The sequence below is a fragment of the Oryctolagus cuniculus genome, chromosome 14 (assembly GCF_964237555.1).
Source record: "Oryctolagus cuniculus chromosome 14, mOryCun1.1, whole genome shotgun sequence".
In the NCBI taxonomy this organism is placed as follows: Eukaryota; Metazoa; Chordata; class Mammalia; order Lagomorpha; family Leporidae; genus Oryctolagus; species Oryctolagus cuniculus.
Genome location: NC_091445.1, coordinates 7457739 through 7478847, shown reverse-complemented (window position 1 = coordinate 7478847; position 21109 = coordinate 7457739). Strand labels below are relative to the sequence as shown.

At 42.7% G+C, this 21109-nt stretch overlaps 1 protein-coding gene across 3 annotated transcripts in view; it reads left to right on the top strand.

The window, feature by feature from the left end:
- The window catches only part of EDIL3 (EGF like repeats and discoidin domains 3), a 491890-nt gene that overhangs the window by 134183 nt on the left and 336598 nt on the right, over window positions 1–21109 (top strand). For all 3 annotated transcript variants that reach the window (XM_008261919.4, XM_051854033.2, XM_051854034.2), the window contains exon 2: window positions 11943–12071. In XM_008261919.4, the coding sequence (XP_008260141.2) occupies window positions 11943–12071 (129 nt within the window). The remainder of the gene's footprint in view (window positions 1–11942; window positions 12072–21109) is intronic.

Below are 21109 nucleotides of genomic sequence, written 5' to 3'. Positions count from 1 at the left end.
TTTAGGTGGAGGAGGATCAGTGTTTGTGATGTGTTTGTTTTCTTCAGCCTCCCAGTGCGTAATGTGTACAGTCAGTCTCAGTGGCACAGTTCGTGTTGTGTGGCGATGAAGCAATTGGCTGTTTTAGTAATCCCAGTGATAAATAGTTCATGCGTTTACAGTGGTAAAAGATACACCTTCAGGCCGGCGCCGCGGCTCACTAGGCTAATCCTCCGCCTAGTGGCGCCAGCACACCAGGTTCTAGTCCCGGTTGGGGCGCCGGATTCTGTCCCGGTTGCCCCTCTTCCAGGCCAGCTCTCTGCTGTGGCCAGGCAGTGCAGTGGAGGATGGCCCAGGTGCTTGGGCCCTGCACCCCATGGGAGACCAGGAAAAGCACCTGGCTCCTGGCTCCTGCCATCGGATCAGCGGTGCGCTGGCCGCAGCGCGCAGGCCACAGCGGCCATTGGAGGATGAACCAACGGCAAAGGAAGACCTTTCTCTCTATCTCTCTCTCTCACTGTCCACTCTGCCTGTCAAAAAAAAAAAAAAAAAAAAAAAAAAAAAAAAAAAAGATACACCTTCAGCTTTGAAACACTGTAATTTGAAACCAAGGCATTTTATTGCGATCTTACTTTACAACTTTTTAAGGTAGGGTTTTAAATAAAATGAAATGTGTTATAGTAACTTTTTAAATTTAATTTTAATATTGCATAAGCTTTCTGTTTCCAAAATTGATAAGACGAGTTATCTTGTGACTAACAGAATGCTCTGCTCTTTCCTTAAGGTATTATAGCTCATAAGTGATCAAGTTAGTTGACTTGTATTCAGTGTGTTTTTCTTTGAGATTTTTTTTAAAGATTTATGTATTTATTTGAAGGGCAGGATTAGAGAGAGGCAGAGAAACAGAGAGAGAGAGGTCTTCCAACTGCTGGTTCACTCCACAGATGGGAGCAACAGTTGGAGCTGCGCCGTTCTGAAGCCAGGAGCCAGGAGCTTCTTCTGGGTCTCCCATGTGGGAGCAGGGGCCCAAGGACTTGGACCATCTTCTACTGCTTTCCCAGGCCATAGCAGAGAGCTGCATCAGAATTGGAGCAGCCGGAACTCAAACTGGCTCCCATTGGCTTTATCTTCTATGCCACAGCAGCGGACCCCTGGAGATTATTTTAAATTTACCTAGGGGATAGGCAATAATCGTCATCTAAGATCTGAAGAACAAGGCATGATAAAGCATCCGCAGGTGGGCCTGCCATTGAATTTCTTCTCCTTGGCAGCTCCTGATGGCTTCTGTAAAGTCAGCGTGAGTTTGCATGCGTGGCAGGGTTGGATGCCCTCAGTGTTACCATCATGATGTGTGGTATTGTTAATACACAGCAGCCTGATTTCATCTTTTAGCTTATCTTCCTTTGTCAAATGAAGAACTTCCGTGTTTCCTGACAGAAGTAGTCACTAGGTCTGTAATTTTTGCATAATTATAAAATGTGCAACCCCAAAGGGTAGCATTTAAATAGGACACTTAATGCATTTTTCAAATGTCGGATGTGGTCAGATGTCACTTCTTGGCTCTACCATCACCACAGCATCTCCTTGTCACCTAGTGGGGTGAAACCTGGGAAGAGCCACTGTGTACTATACACCTGCACAGCCCAAAACGTGGAACCCTCACTAGTGCATGTTGCCGCTGTCACCTCTTCTCTCCCAATTCAACGGGGCTGTTAGCGCATTTCCTTGGTCTTCTTTGCCTCTTTATCCAGGTGACTGTTTTCTGTGTACCGCAGGTGCATGTCGCTGTCTGCTTTTCTCAAACTCAAGATCCCATCACATGTGCAGCAACTTACTACACGTAAACACCAGATGGGAACTACTCAGCTTCTGGCTCGGCATCTACCACTCTGCAAGCATGCGGGTCCAGACTTTCTGTGTCATCATCTCTCTGCTCAAGAGGCAGCTGCATCCTTCTATGCACCCTCGGAGGCCCAACCATCACATTTGTGCATATCCCCTACCCTTCTGATTATTCTCTCTTGAGACGTCATTAGCCCCATTTTTTTTTCTGGTAGCTGCTTCTAGCAGCACCACAACACTATCCTGTTTACAGTTTTCAGTATATTTCCATCCTGTGCCTCCCACCCAATTTTTTTATTCTTAATTGCATAACACGTTTTGAATACTTTCACCAGAAACTTTGCTCAAATTGTAGTATGCGTTCTACCCTTTGCTTTACCAATCACCAGTTTTCACACAAGCAGACAGAAATTTATAACAGAAAAATAACCACCGTAGCCAGGGGCCGGTTGGGACCTCAGGTTGGGTCTTAATCACCGTAGTGTGGTGTATCCCACATACCCTGCTGCAGTGTTCCTGTCTAACTCTTACAGAACTCAGAGATGTTAGTTCCAGTTACCTCACCACCTTTATGCTTCAACAGGCTGCAAGCTGGCATTGGCACCTGCTGCTCCCATGAATCTGCCTTCAACCAGGTCATCAAGAAATGTCACATTTCCTGGAGCAAAGCCCCACTCCTTAGCATTTCACTAACCTCAGCTGTCAGCAATGTGCCACTGTTGCTCGCTCCGGTCTCCATGGGAGGTGGATTGCTCTTGGAAGGCTTCCTGACCCGCAGTTCTTGGGTTGGAGGGAAGGCTGCTTGTGTGGGCCCATGGCCCTGCCCTGCACTGTGAACACCTGTCTACTCTCTGTGTCCTTTGTTACACGCTTTGAGATCAGCTGTTTTTCTATCATGGATCCTGTAATAATGGCACCAATTATGGCCTTTAGTGGCACATACTTGTTTGGGGACTTCAATAAATATTAAAAGAATACTAGATGGATATTCTTTGTAGGTGCAAATAATACAGTCAGAGAAACCTTGGGGATTCTACCAGATGATTGCATCGTCTGGTTATTAGTTAAATCTCAGCCTATGGTTTGATTGGGTCTCATACATGTTCCTGTCAAATAGTAGCTCTCCACTCTCCCTAACATACTGGTGTGGGGAGCAACTCGGACTAGACTAAGTTACTGGAATTAAGACTTATTCTATGCATCTGCTCTCCCACAATATGGTGCTGGGAGAGGAGTAAAAACAACTTTTACACAGCTGCCTCCAGTTCAACCAGTAACCTGCAGGAGCTGATCCCACTCCTGATTGGAGGAGAGCAGCATACTCGGCATGTGGGTAGCAGAGTTGGGATTGGTGGAAGAGGACTATAAAGGAGGAGAGAGACAACATGCACCAGGAACACCTGAGGAACATCTGAGCAGCCCCCAAGAGAGCCGGCCGGCGGTGTGCCGCTCCCCCGCGGAAGTGGGGAAAGTGGCAGGGGGAACCGCCCTTCTACGGAGGTGGAAGGGACGGTAGCCAACCCGGGAAGAACCAGCAGCAAACCCGGGGAGGGCCGAGCAGACAAAAGAACAGCGCAGGGTCCTGTGTCGTTCCTCCGTGAAGAGGGGGAGCGACAACTGGGCACCCATATTTGTGCTTTGTCAATTGTAACTTTGTGCAGAGGATTTTTTTCATCATTTGTAGTGTGCTCACTAAGCTAGACAGATAGCTACCTTGCCTCGCATCCCTTGCTCTCAAGTGAGGGAAAATGCCAAAATAACTTTCATCCGTCCTTCTTCCTTTCATAATTTGCTCCTATCCTTTTTCTTTGTTCTTGAATTACGTGAAATCTTTGGATAAGGTTTAAAAAATGTGCAGGGCTGGGTCCCATCCCAGTGATTCTGATGTAATTGGATGGGGCATCAGGTACCTGGAAGACGGCCCCATGATTTTAATATATGGTAAATTTTGAGAGTCACTGGGTTACATCATCTCTAATGTCCCTTTCAATTCAGGATCTCTTAAGTTCTGTTATGTTAAGGGACTCTCAAGAGTGCTTTAAAAAGCGAAATATGCCAAAAGATTTTTCCTTCATAATGTTAGATCTTAAAATGTTTTGTCAGTTTTCTCCAGTTGGCCTTGATTTGGGGCCTCGTCCTACTCAATGTAAAATTCAAATCGTCAGTGCTCAGATGTTGCTGTGTTCCTTCTCGTTCTTTTCAGGCCATTAGCATTTGAGAAGTTATCTGAAAAGAAGCATAACTCCAACAATAGAAGAACAGACCACCAGACAGCAAGTGAGAGATGCTCGGATGTACACTAGCGTTGGTACGGTGCTGAGTGGGTGCAGGTCTAAGAGCTTCCTTTCTTCGTTTATTCCACTCGAGTCTCTCATGACTAAATATGGTGATGTTTGGATTTTGTGGACTTGGAGGAGCATCGTTCAATGTTTTGTTTTGTTTTGTTTTTTTGTTTGTTTGTTAGTTTTTTTGACAGGCAGAGTGGACAGTGAGAGAGAGATACAGAGAGAAAGGTCTTCCTTTTGCCGTTGGTTCACCCTCCAATGGTCACCACGGCCAGCGCACCGCGCTGATCCGAAGGCAGGAGCCAGGTGCTTCTCCTGGTCTCCCATGGTGTGCAGGGCCCAATTACTTGGGCCATCCTCCACTGCACTCCTGGGCTACAGCAGAGAGCTGGCCTGGAAGAGGGGCAACCGGGACAGTATCCGGTGCCCCGACCAGGACTAGAACCTGGTGTGCCGGCGCCGCAAGCCGGAGGATTAGCCTAGTGAACCACAGTGCCGGCCTCAATGGTCTTTTATAACAAGGATGTCAGTGACTGTGGAAGGACAGGACCTACCAGTGCACATGGACTTGTTTCTGTCGACATTTTAAAATTACTCCCTCCTCTGCTCTTCCTAATTATGGAATTAGGTGGCCTGCCATATTAACTAGAAACTATTTTTAAAGCACAGAGAAAGATGAAAAAGGAGATCACACCTTTCACCTAATTGTTGGGATTTAAATTGGCCACAGTCACAAGCTTCATTTTGCCAGAGAAGGCTTTAAAATAAAAATCTATGCATGTAGCTCATTAGACTGCACAACAGATGAGCTTTCAATATTCAACACAAATCGTCTCTCAGGAGCCCCCAGGGTAAACTGAGAGGCCTATTGTTGATTTTAAAAAATGACATTTATTTTGTTTCTCACAGTTTCATAGGCATTAAGTTGTAAAGGTGCTAACGAATTCAGTAAGTTTTACCAATCTGAGTATGCAAATTCTCGTGAACTTCAGCTCATCTTAACCAGAGTTACTCCTCACTGGTGTACTCAAGTTGGCTCATTTTACCAAGTTTTCTGTTTACAGGTTCGTTCACAATCTTGACATACAGTTGGAAGCAAAGCTCTTATTTTCCTTCAGTTTTTTAATGAACTGATAGTATAGCTACCGAGTTAAATGGGAGAGCAACACATTGAAGATGTGGCTGCAGTGCCCAGACTCAGGCTGTGGGACGTGAATGTAAATGGTGTCCGTGGCTTATTTTCCATGTGTAAACATGAGTTTTAGTTCCCTTCCAATTTAGTTTGCAGATATATTGAGGACATGAAGTAATATCTTATGTGAATAAAGTAATGTGCTTGAGCGATATGTTACCCACCTTGCGGTTTTTAATTTTAAATCTGTATAAAACTTTGTGGAAATGGACAGAGTTGCAGGAATGATGTTACAGAAATATTTTACTGGGTGCCAGCCAGTACTTTCTAAAGGAGAAGAAATGGATAGGCATACATTCAACTTGATACGTTTTGTTTTACTATTTTTAAAGATTTATTTATCTGTTTAAAAGTCAGAGTTAGAAATGGGTGGGGACAGAGAGAGAACACATCAGTCTGCTGGTTCACTCCCCAGGTGGCTCTAATGGCCAAGGCTGGGTCAGGCTGAAGCCAAGAGCCAGGGACCTCTTCCAAGTCTCCCATGTGGGTGCAGGATCCCAGGTAATTCGGGCTATCTTCCATGGCTTTTCCAGATGCAGTAGCAGGCAGCTGGATCAAAGTGGATCAAAGTGGAGCAGCCGGGACTTGAGCCAGTGCCCATATGGGATACAGGTGTCACAGGCAGTGGCTTAGCCCACTGTGCCACAAAGGGCAGCTCCTGACTGGCCTTTGTTCTGTTCCTTGTCACTCTCTTGTTTGTCACCGGAGCTGAACACTTGTTCCCTCTGCCTAGAACGCCATTCTTACTTCTGCCATCTCTAGCAGAGGCTCATCCTTCTGTCCTATACACTGTTTTTCTCAACAGCTGGCTCCTTCCCTCACTGATTTATCCATAACTTTCTCCTTTCTCATTCTTTATCTCCTTCACTGTAACACAAATTCTGAGACTGTGGGAGCCTTGTGTGTTTCATCTCTCTCAGTTGTATATCAGTGTCTAATGTGGTGCCCGACCTAGGAATGAGTGATTCTTCAATACATGAACTGAGGATGGATGCTAACGTATGAAGGGAACAGCACAAACCATCTGTGAGCTTATATATTAATGAAACAAATTAGCTGTGTTGACTACCTGATTCCCATAGCGGTGTCCACGTAGACTTTTTCTTTTTACTTTATACGGAATTAGAAGTCACATAGTTGTGTACACTGAGTCCTTTGTACAGATAAAGATCAACCACAGCATTTTACGGTGAAGGTTTTAGGTCTGGGGATATTTGTTTCTTTGCTTTGCATTGTCTCCCGTTGCACTACATGATATTTTATTAATGTTAGACACTTTGTAAAAGATCACAGATTGCAGTGGTTAATGATTGAAACAAGACAGTTCCTGAGTCACCTTGAGTAGGTGATGGGCAACAGGTAGCGAGGTCAGGGGGAAGCATGAAGCCAACAGCGAGTCCATGCAGACCCGCCCGGTGCCATCAGAACCCTGGAGCGTGGGGAGAAAGAGCAGGGAAACAGTAAGTTAAATTTAGCCTGCAATGATTTCTAGCCCCTGAGAAAAATAATTGCTTCATCCTGTTGCCAAAAGGCAAAGCGGCATCAGCTTAATTTGCCTGAGCCTGCCATAAACTGCAGATGGAGCCATAAAACATAGTTAGAATCAAATGAAACACATCTGTCCTAATCTGAAGGCAGGTGCGGCCAGCCAATCAGGAAGCATCAAGTGTAATGCCGCACACGGATTACAATGTGCAGAGGTGTATTTTGGGAGCCTGCTGACAGTGGGGGAAAGAACAATGTAGTCTTAGGTTGTCCCATATTCTTTTATGGTGCCTTCTCCCTTGTACAGACCTATTCCCTGGGAAAGAAACAGACAACCGTCACTGACTTCATGTGCAGGAGTTAGTATATTCTAACCAGGATTTCTTCCCTTAGCTGGCACTCCCTCAGACTAATTGAGATTAGAAACAATCACAAGGTGCTGCCGTGTTTTTTTTTTTTTTTTTTTTTATTGGCAGAGAGTCTATTTCCATGTAAGGTATCAGCCCACTTCTGTATCTCCCATGGAGATAACTGCCATGTACAGAAACAACAGAGTAAGATCTGCTGGTTTTGAGCAAAATAACCACCTGACTTAACCAAACCAGGACAGTCTTGAGAGTGAAAGGGAACCGAGGTGACCATGGCAGTCGCCTTGCCCCAGCCTCCCTTCGAGAGAGAACACACTTTCCTATTTCAAGCCGCGCAGTTAGCTGATCCTCTTCTGCAGAACGTACACAATCCTACTTGGGCTTAGGGTCTCCCTCAGCCCGGACTGCCTGCAGCCAGTAGTTGGAATCCGTGAGGGTACTGGTGCATGGTCTCCCCCTGCCTCCAACGAGATTCCTGCAATGAGTAATCTTTGCTCCCTGCTAGGTTGCCTGAGCCTTTCTCAAGTGTACATTATGGACAGAGGCTCTCTTGTGTTCATTTCTGCCTCTACTCACAGACCTGTTTCACACCTGTTTCACAAGATGAAGGTTTTTTCCCGTCCTATTTTATTTCTTTACCATCAGTACTTCTCAATAAGCTTGTTACATTTTCATTTCATTTTCACATCTACTTCCTGTGAAACCCAACTGCCAGGGATGCTATTAACATCCAGGTGAGTGAAACAGATATTAAAACAGAACCTATAATAACCCTGGTCAAACTTGGTTGGCACCTGTCAATCTATACTCCGCTTTGTCCAAGGCCAGACTTTGCTTCTTGCGGACATCGTCCACGTATCATGGTTCTGTGTGGGGTCGGTATTAATCTCAGGCAGATCCTGACTTTACCAGACCCCAGCTGAATGACCGAACATCATCTGAAACAGAAGAAGCTCGGCAGTAATTCCCTTCTCTTCCCCTCGTGCGGGGTCTTCCTGGTTTCCCTCAACCATTTGCTGCAGTTGCTGAAGAACCTCTCTTTTTTTCCTGTCAACCCTGTCCCCTCTGCATTCATACTTAATTCACACTGAAGACAAACTCTCCAGTGCTGCATCTTTGTATGCAGTAGGACCATCAAACCTTTTTCATTTCGATGGCCACCACATTCTCAAACACAGTAATTATTTACCACGAAACCCATTCTATTTCCTTGTAAAGATGGTGACCCAGTCATCCAGGCAAGCTCTACATCAACCTCATCAGTTTGGTCACAAGGTCATCTTCATCCTCCCTTTTAGGTTTTGGCCAAATTTATTATCTTTTTTTTTCCTTCCTTTCAGAAAGATACAGTATAAATATCAATCGTGAGTGCAGATGCAAAGTGGTGACTATGGTTCACAATGGAAAATCACTTCAAAAAGTTTGTTTCATCATCATTTAAAAAATCATCTATTATTTTTCACTTTATGTTTGTGTGGGAGCAAACTGTTGAAATCTTTACTTAATGTATGCTAAACTGATCTTCTGTATATAAAGAGAATCGAAAATGAATCTTGATGTGAATGGAAGGGGAGAGGGAGTGGGAAAGGGGAGGGATGCGGGTGGGAGAGACGATATGGGGGGGAAGCCATTGTAATCCATAAGCCGTACTTTGGAAATTTATATTCATTAAATAAAAGTTAAAAAAAAAGTTTGTAAAAACTGCCCATTGTGAAAAAAACTGCATTGATTTCCAATGTTTCCACACCAAAATAAGCATCTTTTAAATCCACATTTCCCACAAGCCTTTGAAATACTCTTGTACATTGAATTCTTGAAGAATGCTGAGTGGCTGTAAGGTGTTCTTATCTCAAAATTGCCATTTACACAAGGCAACGCATATGCTAGTTAGCCAGATTTAGCCATTATGCAATGTGTTTATACCTCAAAACACCATGTTGTACATAATAAATTACATATATAACTAAAACAGCCCAAAAATCACATTCTTAGTGTATTTGAAATCAGCAGACATAAGCAAAACACAAAAGTTTAAGGACAAGTGGGATGAAAAACAGGTCAGCTAAACAGCAGCTGGCGTCTCCAGCACACAGGTACCCTGCCTAGTTTTGATTGTAGGAGCATTGTATGGTCACTCTGTAACCTGATAGAGAGCTAACGAGATTTCGTATTATCATCTAGGAAGGGCAGCATAGGTGCCGTGAATTTTCTTAAGGCAGCAAGAACTGCATACTGATAGGAAAGTCAGAGGGACCAGAAATGCTGGTGCCACATGGCTCTGAATATCAGAACTGCACTCCTACGTTAGGAAGTGGATTCTCCTGGCTCCTGGCTTCAGAGAAGACCAGCTCCAGTGGGTGCAGCTATTTGGGGGAGTGAACCAGTGAGGGGAAGATCTCTCTGTGTCTCCCTCTCCCACTCTGTCTAACCCTGCCTTCCAAATACGTAAATAAACCATAAAAAAAAAAGGAAGACATTCTTTAGTTTGGAATATTGAGCTCTTACCTCAGTGCCTGTCATGCAGTAGTTACCGAAGGAATAGGAGGAAAAACAAACAGACCAATAAATGGAAGGATGCCCAGATGGCTGGCCAGCTAAATACATAACATAGACAGGGAGTCTGTGGAATTATCTTGACCCGTCTCCAGTCTGCCCATTAAAAATTTGCTTTACACAATGCCGTCATAAGCATCTCTTAAATAACATCTATCTGATCACGTCAAAACTTTAAACTGCACGTTAAAAACTTCTGTTGGCTCCCCATGTTATAAATTACAGTGTCACTTTGTAATAGTCCCTGATCTGAAATGTCTACATCCTCACAGCAGCTACCATCCAAACACTGTATGTTTGAGGCAGAATAAATTCCTTGGGATTCCCAGAGTATCATTGATTTCATAACTTTACAGTCCACTCCATGGCTAAGATTCTGATTGTAACCATCATCCTAGTGTGACTAATGACTTGCTTTATTAACTTATAAAAATTGTAAACTGCGTTTTCATTTTTCCTGACGTTTTACTGTGGTTCACCTGGAGAAGAGATAAAATGGTTTGTGTGAAATCTCCTAAAAAGTTTCCTAAGGCTCTTTTCAAAATGCCCTAGAAATACAAAGTAGAAGGAAATTGGGGCCCAGATGTTTCTTCACTGTATTTAAAGATGTATTTTATTTATTTGAAAGACTGTTACAGATAGAGACAGAGACATGGAAGCAGAGAGAGAGAGAGAATCTTCCATCCAGCCACAGTGGCCAGGGCGGAGCTAGGCCGAAGCAGGAGCCAGTAGCTCCATCTGGGTCTCCCACATGGGTAGGGGGTCCAAGTACTTGGACCATCCACTGCTGCTTTCCCACCTGCATTAGGGGGCTGGACTGAAGTGGAGCGACTGGAATATAAATCAGCGCTCATATGGGATGCCAGCATCGCAGGTGGCAGCGTCGTTGGCTGCACCACAACGCTGGCCCCCACTTCTCTACGTTTTGCAAAACCTTGTTATCTTTTCCTCCAGGGAATGACACTTGTGCTGGCAAAGCTCCCTTGAAAGCTGTACGGGCTTCTCCCCATCTGACTCAGAGTCTGTGCACGAGGCCACACCAGTGATTCTGTGTGAAGGCTGCCTTTCCCTCCAGAATTAATTTTCTCTCCAGTGCGACGTGGAGCCAGTTGCTCAGGGTCAATCGCTAGACTTTATAGAAGCAAAGAGGGTCTTCAGACCCCACCTGGACTGCTTGAAATGTTTTCACAAAGTCGCTGGCAGCTGCAGCCTCGACTGGACAGTTGTGTTGGGCCCGTGCCTCTCTGGCAAAGCTCCAGTGCTGCTGCTTTGCTTGTCTGGGAGTTTGGAGTTGAGAGAGTTTTGTTTTTGCGTGCAAGCTCTGCTGCTTCTACACCCCTTCTCTTTACTCTCAGACTTGTTTTTTTTTTTTTTCCTTTGAGTGTCTCTTTCTTGTGGAGCCTCATCACCTGCAGATACTAAGAGCCACCTGACACTTCAGCAGCGTGCGTGGGAATCTCCATTGTCTATCTCACGGGTCACTTCAGGGCATGGCTGTACCAGTTGCTTCTCTGTGCCTAACGCTGGTAGCCTTTTCCTAGTTTCCTGCAGCTGTAGCCGCACTGCTGTCCCAGACTCCACGTTCATCACCAGAACCAAAGCCAAGCCAAGGGCACAGCTGAGGTCTCTGTTAGGGCACAGCTTCTTTCTCTGTTGCAGCTTTTCTCCGTTTTCTCAAGCAAGCCGGCCTGAGCGTGTTCTCCTGATGGGGCCAGGGTTCTGAGAGAGGACAGGGTTAACCACTTTGGAAACCTCTGCTGGCTTCCAGTCTGCTAACATGCAAGCCACATGCACAAGCTCGCAGTCTGTGGCTGTGAACTTAAACCTGAACCTGGCCATGAGAGGAATTGCAGTGTCCCAGGTCAAAGGGAGCGGGAGCCTCTTAGGGCAAATGCTGATACTAGTCTCCCACAGACATGTAAGCTCATCCTTTTCAGACATAGTAGACAGTGTTTCGTTTACATGTCATGAAGGAAGCCCAAGGTGAATGCATAGTTGCAGATGCAATGTTTGAATCATGCAATTCATTTTTTGCCATGGACCTACCCTTTCTCTTACAAGCACCTGGTTGCACACAGGCCCTGCAAGCCTTCTATGTGAGTCTAAATAGTATGATTGCTTTGTTGATGGAATATCAGTGCGATGTGTGACCCAGTGTGTTTCAACACCAGGAGTAATAATAATAATAATAATAATAAAATAATAATAAAATAGTGGCCCTGTTTCTCCACCCTGCAGGTGACGTCTGTGACCCCAGTCCCTGTGAAAATGGCGGCATCTGTTTATCGGACTTGGCTGGTGACTCCTATTCCTGCGAGTGTCCCGAGGGCTTCACAGACCCGAACTGCTCCAGCGTTGTGGAGGTTGGTAAGTGCAAGCCTGAGTGTTCCCCCACGCAGCCTCGTTGTTTTCTGAGCGGCTGGCAGGTCTGGCGGGAGTGCCTGGTGGTTCTGTGCGGATGTTGTGTGCAATGTTGCTACTCAGTTCACTCCTCTGTGACAGTTTTCCAGCTTCTGTTGGCTCTTGGTGATAAGTACTGTACTTAAAGATGCTAAGGACGATAGCTGAATGCAATACTATAAAGACACTACAAATAACAGTTGGAAATAAGATTCTTCATATATTATTAATATAAATTTGCAATTCTATTCTCAACTAAATAATTAACTCCTAAGTTAATTTATTCAAGTTAAATTGTCACTGTCACGGAAATAGGACTTTTTTCATAGGTACTACTGCTATCTGTCAGTATTTTGCAGTTTTGATCATTACTTTTCTAAGAATATAAATATAACCTGTATTTTTGAGTATATAGGAAAGCCAATATTCCAACTGCAATACTCTTCAAATATTTTCAAATTTTTTGATTATCAAAAGTTGATTATAGTCATTGATTATGTTACATGTCTGTGAAGCACCTCGTTGGCATGTAAAGTTATGGATTAAGATGCCTTCGTAATTTCCAAATAGCTCCCCATTAAGCAAATGTCTGTCCTTTGCAATAATTCAACACTGTGTGGACTTATACAGAAATTTTCCTCCGTGTTTAAATGTAATACCATAATTAAGTTTGAAGAAAAATTAATATGTTTTATTTTAGTACCAAGAAGTGTAATAGATGGACTATCTCTATTCCATATAGTAAAACCACATGATTTGGATTAAAGGTCTATCAGCCAGTATAATCTTTGGAAAACCTGGATACTACAATGGCTTATAGAAAGTAGTTTTGAGGAAGATAAACAGTAGTGTCTAATTCAGGGGAAAAGTTTGAGGTTCTGCTCATTGTATCCAGTGTATCTACCCTAGAGCCTTATGCATAGGAAGACCCCTAATAACTATTGATTTAGTGAATGAAAGAATAATTAGGCAAAATCATTAACTTACCATTCTTGGCCCCAAGATATTGGATCTTAGTATGCCCTGTTTTTAATATATTTTTCTTATTTTTATTACATTAGTATGGATATATTGTATCTGCAAAAGTTAATTACATTATTGCCAAAAGGTACTTTGTTCACTTAATTCATTTCAAAGATCATTTGCTTTTAAGGCTTTTATTAACTTACCGATATTTTAGGGCGGCTGACACAGTGCCATAGAAATAAAACTGTTGTAACCGTTTTGACCCAGTCTCCAATACATGTGGTTGAGTTTCAGACTTTAATATGAGAATCATATCCTCAGGAAAGACTTAACTTGGAGGAGAATTATAGTCATAAATATTCCTAGCAAGAATATATGAATAGAATAAAATTTTACTGTTATATTTTAATCCCACCAACCCCAAACTGACAGTACCTTAAATCTGTAATATATAATGTTTTTGTCACCTCTTAGAAAGATCCAGATCTTAGAAAAATCTAGATATGGAATCAAAGAGACACGTGTATCTCAAAATTAAGAATCTAATATCTTTACAGAATTTTAAAGTAAATCCTTAAATTGTTCTGGGCCATATTTTTAAGCATTGATTCGACCTTCATCATTACAGCATTATGGGCAGCAGCTCTTTAAATGTTATGTGTGTTGTCGTATTCCACTTGTCCAATGGGTCTGTGGGTGGTCAGGTGCTTAAAGAATCGAATTTTACCCATGCCCACTGTAAGTATATTTAACACATCCTTTCTGTTCAGGATTGTAAGCTTTGCTGATATGTCTCATACCATTTCACACTTCCATGAAATTCCCTTAGGAGTTCTTGGAAGAATTATGTGTTTATGTCATTTAGAGTAGTGTGTGAGTTTTACCAACTCCTACTTCATGCATTGAGGTTTTAATGTTCAAATAATAGTGAAAAAGTTCCCTAAAAGCTGAAAATATCCTTAGTTTTTTAAGTGGCACCCTTGCTATATTGTGCAGTAATTTGCATATGGTCAGATAATAAGGGGAAATAAAACACAAGCTTTAGATTAGATCCTTTTTGTTTTTTTAAGGGCAGACACATTATCTGCATTCCTGATATCTCTTTCCCCACTTCATATGTTCTTGCAAATGCTAAGAAAATACTGAATATTTATTGACTAACACTACTCAGTATCAATGGCTTTAACATCTAGCCTACCTAGGTTCTTTATATTTTTAAAAGTGATTATTGGAATCAAATATATGAAACAGGAGATCATTTCCTGTTGTTAGGTAATACCAATGCAAAAAAATAGAGTGTACCAAAATTTTTACACACTAAATATTGTTCGTATATTTTTTTTAAAGATTTATTTTATTTATTTGAAAGACAGAGTTACAGAGAGAGGTAGAGACAGAGAGAGAGGTCTTTCATCCGCTGGTTCACTCCCCAGATGACCACAATGGCCGGAGCTGTGCTGATCTGAAGCCAGGAGCCAGGAGCTTCCTCCGGGTTTCCCACGTAGGTGGAGAGGCTGAAGGACTTGGGCCATCTTCTACTGCTTTCTCAGGCCATAGCAGAGAGCTGGATCAGAAGAGGAGACAGCCGGAACTAGAACCAGCACCCATATGGGACGCCAGCACTTCAGTCCAGGGCTTTAACCCTCTGCACCACAGTGCTGGCCGCTGGCCCCATATTTTTTTTTTTTTATTTTAAGTAATGTCTTAAAAAAAATATATATATCTGAGCTATTGTCATCGCTGTTCTTTTACTTAACCTGTTAATTCCCACAAGATAGAAATGTGCCTAAAGTTTCTTCTGTCCTTTTTAAAGGCAAAAATAATAAAGTAATCTTGTGCACATTTGCTTAGAATAAGCTATATTTGGTTCTGAATTTTTAAAATTATGTCAACTCTGTTCATCTAAAATTAAACATTCTCTTCACTTCAGGTTATCTGCAAAGTAGAATTTCAGGTTCATAGAGGGAAAAGCTCTTCACAATTTCACCTCAAGGTTCTAGCCGTTTGTAGTAGCCTGGTTCTAAGTCCTTGTTGTATTTTAAAAGCAATCTTCATCCAGTTTTGCACTTGCCATCTTCCCTCTGTAAGCACCCTGTGTCAGACTTTGCCACCCTTAAACCAGTCCCTGTGTCACTTACCTCCCTGCATCATGTGGGGAGCGGAACCCACTAGCTGGGGTTTGTAAACCTCATCTACGGCACCACATTGCCCTTCTTTGGACTTCCTTGTTGATGCTTTGTGCCCTGTAACATCCATTCTTTACCGCTCTCCTCATTCCGCCACCCCCACCCCGTCTCTCTGCCTCCCTCTCCCCATGTGCTCTGCAGACATGCAGCTACACTCTCAGTGCGCTCAGCCTCTTAGAATTACTAAGAATCACTTCTCATGTATGCAGAAGGCAGCAGGAAAACTCTCTGAGCAAAGCAAACAACAAGGCCCTGTTTTCCATAATTGAGTGTGAAGACCTTAGCCTGGCTAACCAGTGTTGGCACAGATACGCACCGGCTGCTGCCTTCTCCCCAGGGCCCTAGTGAACAGACCACCAGGTCTGTGGTTAAGCCCACAATTGCCTCTCAATTATTCACCCGCGTTCCTGGATGGCACCCTGTGCTTTGGAACCAAGTGTTGACACAGCCATTTCATATGGAAAATTTCTACAGTTGGTAAATAGTCCTGGATATAAACTTTGGGAATCAGTGTTGTCTAAGATCTGTGGTGTAAGTCTCTGGTGCATGCTGTCACAATAATCCGATAGACTATTTGCAAATATAAACTTGCACAATGCAAATACATCGTAAATGAGTGCAGCGAAGGGAGCACCTTCCCTTAGAAGTAAATGTTTTCATTCGTTCTTAAACCGATATTTATCGAGTACTTACTGAGTAAAAGTTGCCTGCATGGTGGCGATACCATGGTAAATGAATTCACATGAATCATTGTCTGGTTGAGAAAGTAGATAAATAATTGAATATAAAGGTGAGTGTTGCGACAGGAGAAATAAATGGAACCAGGAGACTATAAAGCAGGTGTGCTATCATTAAGAGTGGTATCAGGAAATGCATGGCCACCTGAAAAATATCAGGTAGACTTAATTCTACAAGAAAATCCTTCTCTTGGAGATGGAAAGCTAAACATACTCCAGACAGAGAAAATACCATATAGAGACACACAGAGATAAGAAAAATTATAATGCCAGGAACAAAAACAAGTTAAGTAAGGCCAAGGCTTTGGGAGGTGGACCAGAGCTGGGGTTGTGGAGATAAAGACTGTGGCACTTGGAAGAATTAGTGGGGGAATTTTTGAATGGCTAAAACAAGCACACATCAATTTATCAGTTTATGTTTGAGTATCTACCATGTACCAGATACTCTTTTAAGCACATGGCCATTAAAAGAAGAAGAAGATGATGAAGAATATATTGTGGGTTAAGTCACAACCTGCAGCACCGGCATCCCATATGGGCACTGGTTTGAATCTCAGCTGCTCCACTTCATATCCAACTCCCTGCTAATGCACCTGGGAAAGCAGTGGAAGATGGCCTAAGTTCTTGGGCCCCAGCCACTCATGTGGGAGACCTGGAGGAAGTTTCTGGCTTTGGCCTGGCATAGCCCCTGCCATTTCAGCCATTTGTGGAGTGAACCAGCAGATAGAAGATTCTCTCTCTCTCTTTCTCTCTCACTCTCTCTAATTCTTCCTTTAAAAAATTTGTTCTTTTAAAAAAAAGTAATATTAATGCAATCAAATAGAATAAAATAAGTGATCAGTGGTTTTTTTTTAAAAGATTTATTTAAAGGCTTAAAAGTAGGAGAGAGAGAGAGAGAGAGAGAGAGAGCGCGCGAGAGAGAGATTCCATCCACCGATTCACACTCCAAATGGCTGTAGAGACTAGGGTTAGACCAGGCCAAAACCAGACACCTATGTATCTCCCACATAGGTGTCAGGGCCAAGCACTAGAGCCATCCTCCACTGCTTTCCCAGGCACATGGGCAGGGAGCCGGATCAAAAGTAGAGCATCTGAAACTCCAACTATGCTCATATGGGATGTTGGTGTCACAGGCAGCAGCTTAAGCCGCTGTACCACAGCACCAGCCCCTCTTTTTTTTTAACTTTTATTTAATGAATATAAATTTCCAAAGTACAGAATATGGATTACGATGGCTTCCCCTAAATAATGTCCCTCCAACCCGCAACCCTCCCCTTATCCACTCCCTCTCTCCCCTCTTTTTTTTAAAATAAAAATCTTGGTTGTCATTCATTCTTAAATGACTGGAGCAGGCATGTGCCCGGTTGGATTTGCTCGTTTCAAGCCCTGGCCTTGGGCTCCTGACTCCAGCTTCCCGCTGAGAGTCATTGCTGAGAGGCAATGATGATGGCGTAAGTAATTGGATTTCTTCCTCCCCTAGAGGAGATCTAGCTTGAGTTCTTGACTCTCTGCTTCTGCTCTAGTCCATCCCCAGCTGCTGTATTCATTTGAAGGGCAAGCCAGTAGATGGGAGGTTTCTTATCTGTCTCTCTGCCTCTTTCTGTCTCAGTGCCTGTCCTCCCCCAAAAAAATAAAATCTTGTCTTTGGACTGAGAAGGTAGTGTTTGAAAGACAGAGGTTAACTTTGGAAGAGAGTGTAGAATAGAGATAAATTCTGAGATAAGAGCTGAGGTAAGGGGATGGGAAGAGAGGACAATACCTGGAACAGGATTTTGGGACAAGAGAGGTGTTTGTTTCTTTTTTTTTTCCTTTAAAATGGAAACAATAACATCATTATGACTCAGAACTAATACATAAAAACAGAGCTTGAGCCGGCGCTGCGGCTCACTAGGCTAATCCTCCACCTAGCGGCGCCGGCACACCAGGTTCTAGTCCCAGTCAGGGCGCCGGATTCTGTCCCGGTTGCCCCTCTTCCAGGCCAGCTCTCTGCTGTGGCCAGGGAGTGCAGTGGAAGATGGCCCAGGTGCTTGGGCCCTGCACCCCATGGGAGACCAGGAGAAGCACCTGGCTCCTGCCTTCGGATCAGCGTGGTGCGCCGGCCACAGTGCGCCAGCCATGGCGGCCATTGGAGGGTGAACCAACGGCAAAGGAAGACCTTTCTCTCTGTCTCTCTCTCTCACTGTCCACTCTCCCTGTAAAAAAAAAAAAAAAAAAAAAAAAAAAAAACCAGAGCTTCTATTTTACTAAAAAGAAACCATGTTAGATGACTTCATCAAGCCATTTCTAAAATGTTTAATATATATTTAATCTCAGTCTGGAAACAGAGGACATAAACATTGATATTTGGTAATAATATACATTGTCACTTTGGGGAAAAAATTAGAAGTATCTCAGGAGTAGTTCAACACAAGATAATAAAGCCAGTATCTCATTTTATTCCCCATCCTATTTCTGCATCCTGTCTGTAGTTGCTTTGGTTTCCTATGAGGCTTCTCTTATAAAAAACAAACATACATGGAGGCACTCTATCCTGTTCTGTGCTCTCCTGTCCTCTCTGGACATCTTACCCCATCCAAATCTGTTTCACTTTGCAATTGTCATCCCCGTTCTAACGTGCATTCTGATTCTGTTAAATGTGTGACCCTACAGTCTTGGCAGTGCTAATCTGTCCACATGATCCCATTTCATTATGGAAAATTGACTTTGTTGCCCCAGGAATGGGAAGACCAGGCAATAAATGTGAAGAATCGTTGCAAGTTGACTACATTTCACCCCTATGCACAGCCATATCTGAGTCTTTCAGAAAGCGATCAATGTCAGAATATCAAGTAGTATGACCATCTGACTCTGAAAGTCTGCTTGTTAGTGATCATGAAATATCAGAATGCTAACAAGCCTTAAGTAGATCTCTTGGGTGGTATGAAGCTGTTTTTGGATTTTTGAACTTCGGTTGCTAAATGAGGGATTTGGTAAATTTCAGTTAAATTATTCACATAGCAGATGAAATTATGAATATTTGTCAGATTTCTTCCCCTTAAGATTAGTTCTTGGTCTAAGGAAAGATAACTCATGATTGAATCCATCTTTCTAGACATTATCATAATGAGACCTTTTTTTTGCATGAACTAAAATAGTATCCTGCAAGTTTCTAGCCATAGATGTTTGCTGAGAAATTTCCCAGTCAACTAGGGCCAAAGAGAATTATTTTCATAGTTAGATTTGTTTACTTACTTTTCTAATGATTAGAAGCATGATATATATATATATATACACATACACACATAAACATAACTGTACAGTTAACAGATACTAATTTAAAGGAAATTTTTGTGCATTTACAGAAAAGCAATTTTATCTTGTATGTATAAATATGTCTATAATATGGCTTATGAACTCATAAGCTTATTGATGTAAATATATTTCTAGTTTTGTATTCAGTACAATGATGAGAATTTGTTGTTTTCCAGTTCCAAGCTCTAAGAATTGTCTATTAACTGCATGACAAATAATAATAGACCATCAAAAAATCTTAGAAATTATGGAGTATGGAAAACTGTGGTTTCCCAAAGGATAAGAGCTAGTGTGTGCTAAAGCTTTTATTTGTAAGAAAGTGCAATGTAATGCAGCAATGTAAAACAAACCAACGTATTCCACTGAATAAGCTTTCACTTATTTTCATGTTTTTTATTTGAAAGGCAGAGAGATTGAGGGAGAGACAGAGAGACATTAGGAAATCTTCCATACAGTGGTTTGTTCCCCAAATGCCCACAGCAACCAGGGTTGGGCCAGGCTGAAACCAGAAGCTGAGAACTGCATGTGGTGGCAGACACCCAAGTACTTGAGCCATCATCTGCTGCCTCACGGATGTTTATTAGCAGGAAGCTGGATCAGCGGCAGAGTAGCCAGAACTCGAATCCCGCACTCTGATATGGGATGCGGGCACCCCAAGTGGGAATTACAAACCAAAACACCAGCCGGATGCATAGCGTATAAAGCACCGCCTTTTTATTCTGAAAAAAAAAAAAAAAGTGCCTTTTGCATATGGCAAGTCAGTGGGTGTGTATCCTTAAGATTTTTCTGCTTAACAAGTAGTCACCAAGCTCAGTGGATTAAAGCCACCACCAGTTGTCTCACAATTCTGTGAAACAGGTGAGTGGGTGCCCCTTATTCAGTCTCCTTGAAGATCTTCCCTGTGCTGACACCTGGCCCTGCAGTCAGCCGCTTGGGTGACTGGTGCTGGGCAGTGGAAGGAAGATGGCTGTGCTGGTCTCTGCTGGGTAGCAGTGGCAGAGCGTCAGGTCCTCAGTGGGCGTCACGGGAGCCAGGTCTCCTGGCAGGAGGATCCGCCTTCTCACCAAGCAAGGCGAGGATGCAGGCCGTGGAGGAACTTGGGGCTAGTTTAGTCCACCACAGCATGTTCTGTAGTTGCTTCTCTTTTTAATCTGATTTTTTGAAGAATTTTACTGACATTGCAAACATTTGGTAAACATGTAAGAATGTTTTCAGGTGTTTATTTTTCTGGTACTGGCTATGACTTCAGAAATTCTACTAACATGGATTTTTATCATGTCCTCTATTCTCATTATTTCTTATAATGGAAGAAAAGGCAAAAACTCTCAGAATAGGAAACACTTGACTGTTTTTTGATTTTAGGGGAATATATTGAGAAGTTAGAAAAGCAGATAATGGAAGAGAATGTCAAGTTGTCCTTTTGGTCAAACAGAATATAAGATACCAAAAGGAGTTACATGAGGTTAGTTGTGGCATTGTGGAATTTATATTCTGTACATGCATGAAAATGAAGAACTGTTTCTAGGCTGGCACATTTAGCCATAACCTCTTCAAAAATTCCCTTTATCAACCTGAGACTTTTTCTAGAAAAGAAGTCCACAGGGACATGCCAAACACTTGTAAACTAGTTGAAACATGCTCCACAGTGTCTCAAATCTCCCACCCTCTTTCTTAGTTCTGTCTTCTTCCTTTGATTTCATGAAGAATCTATTTCTTTATCACAGCTGATTATATTTGCTGTTTATTTTCTTTTGATTGAGTTAATTGCACACCAAGCGATGGTGTGCCCAGTATAGCACATCCTTAAAAAATAGTTTTCCAGCAA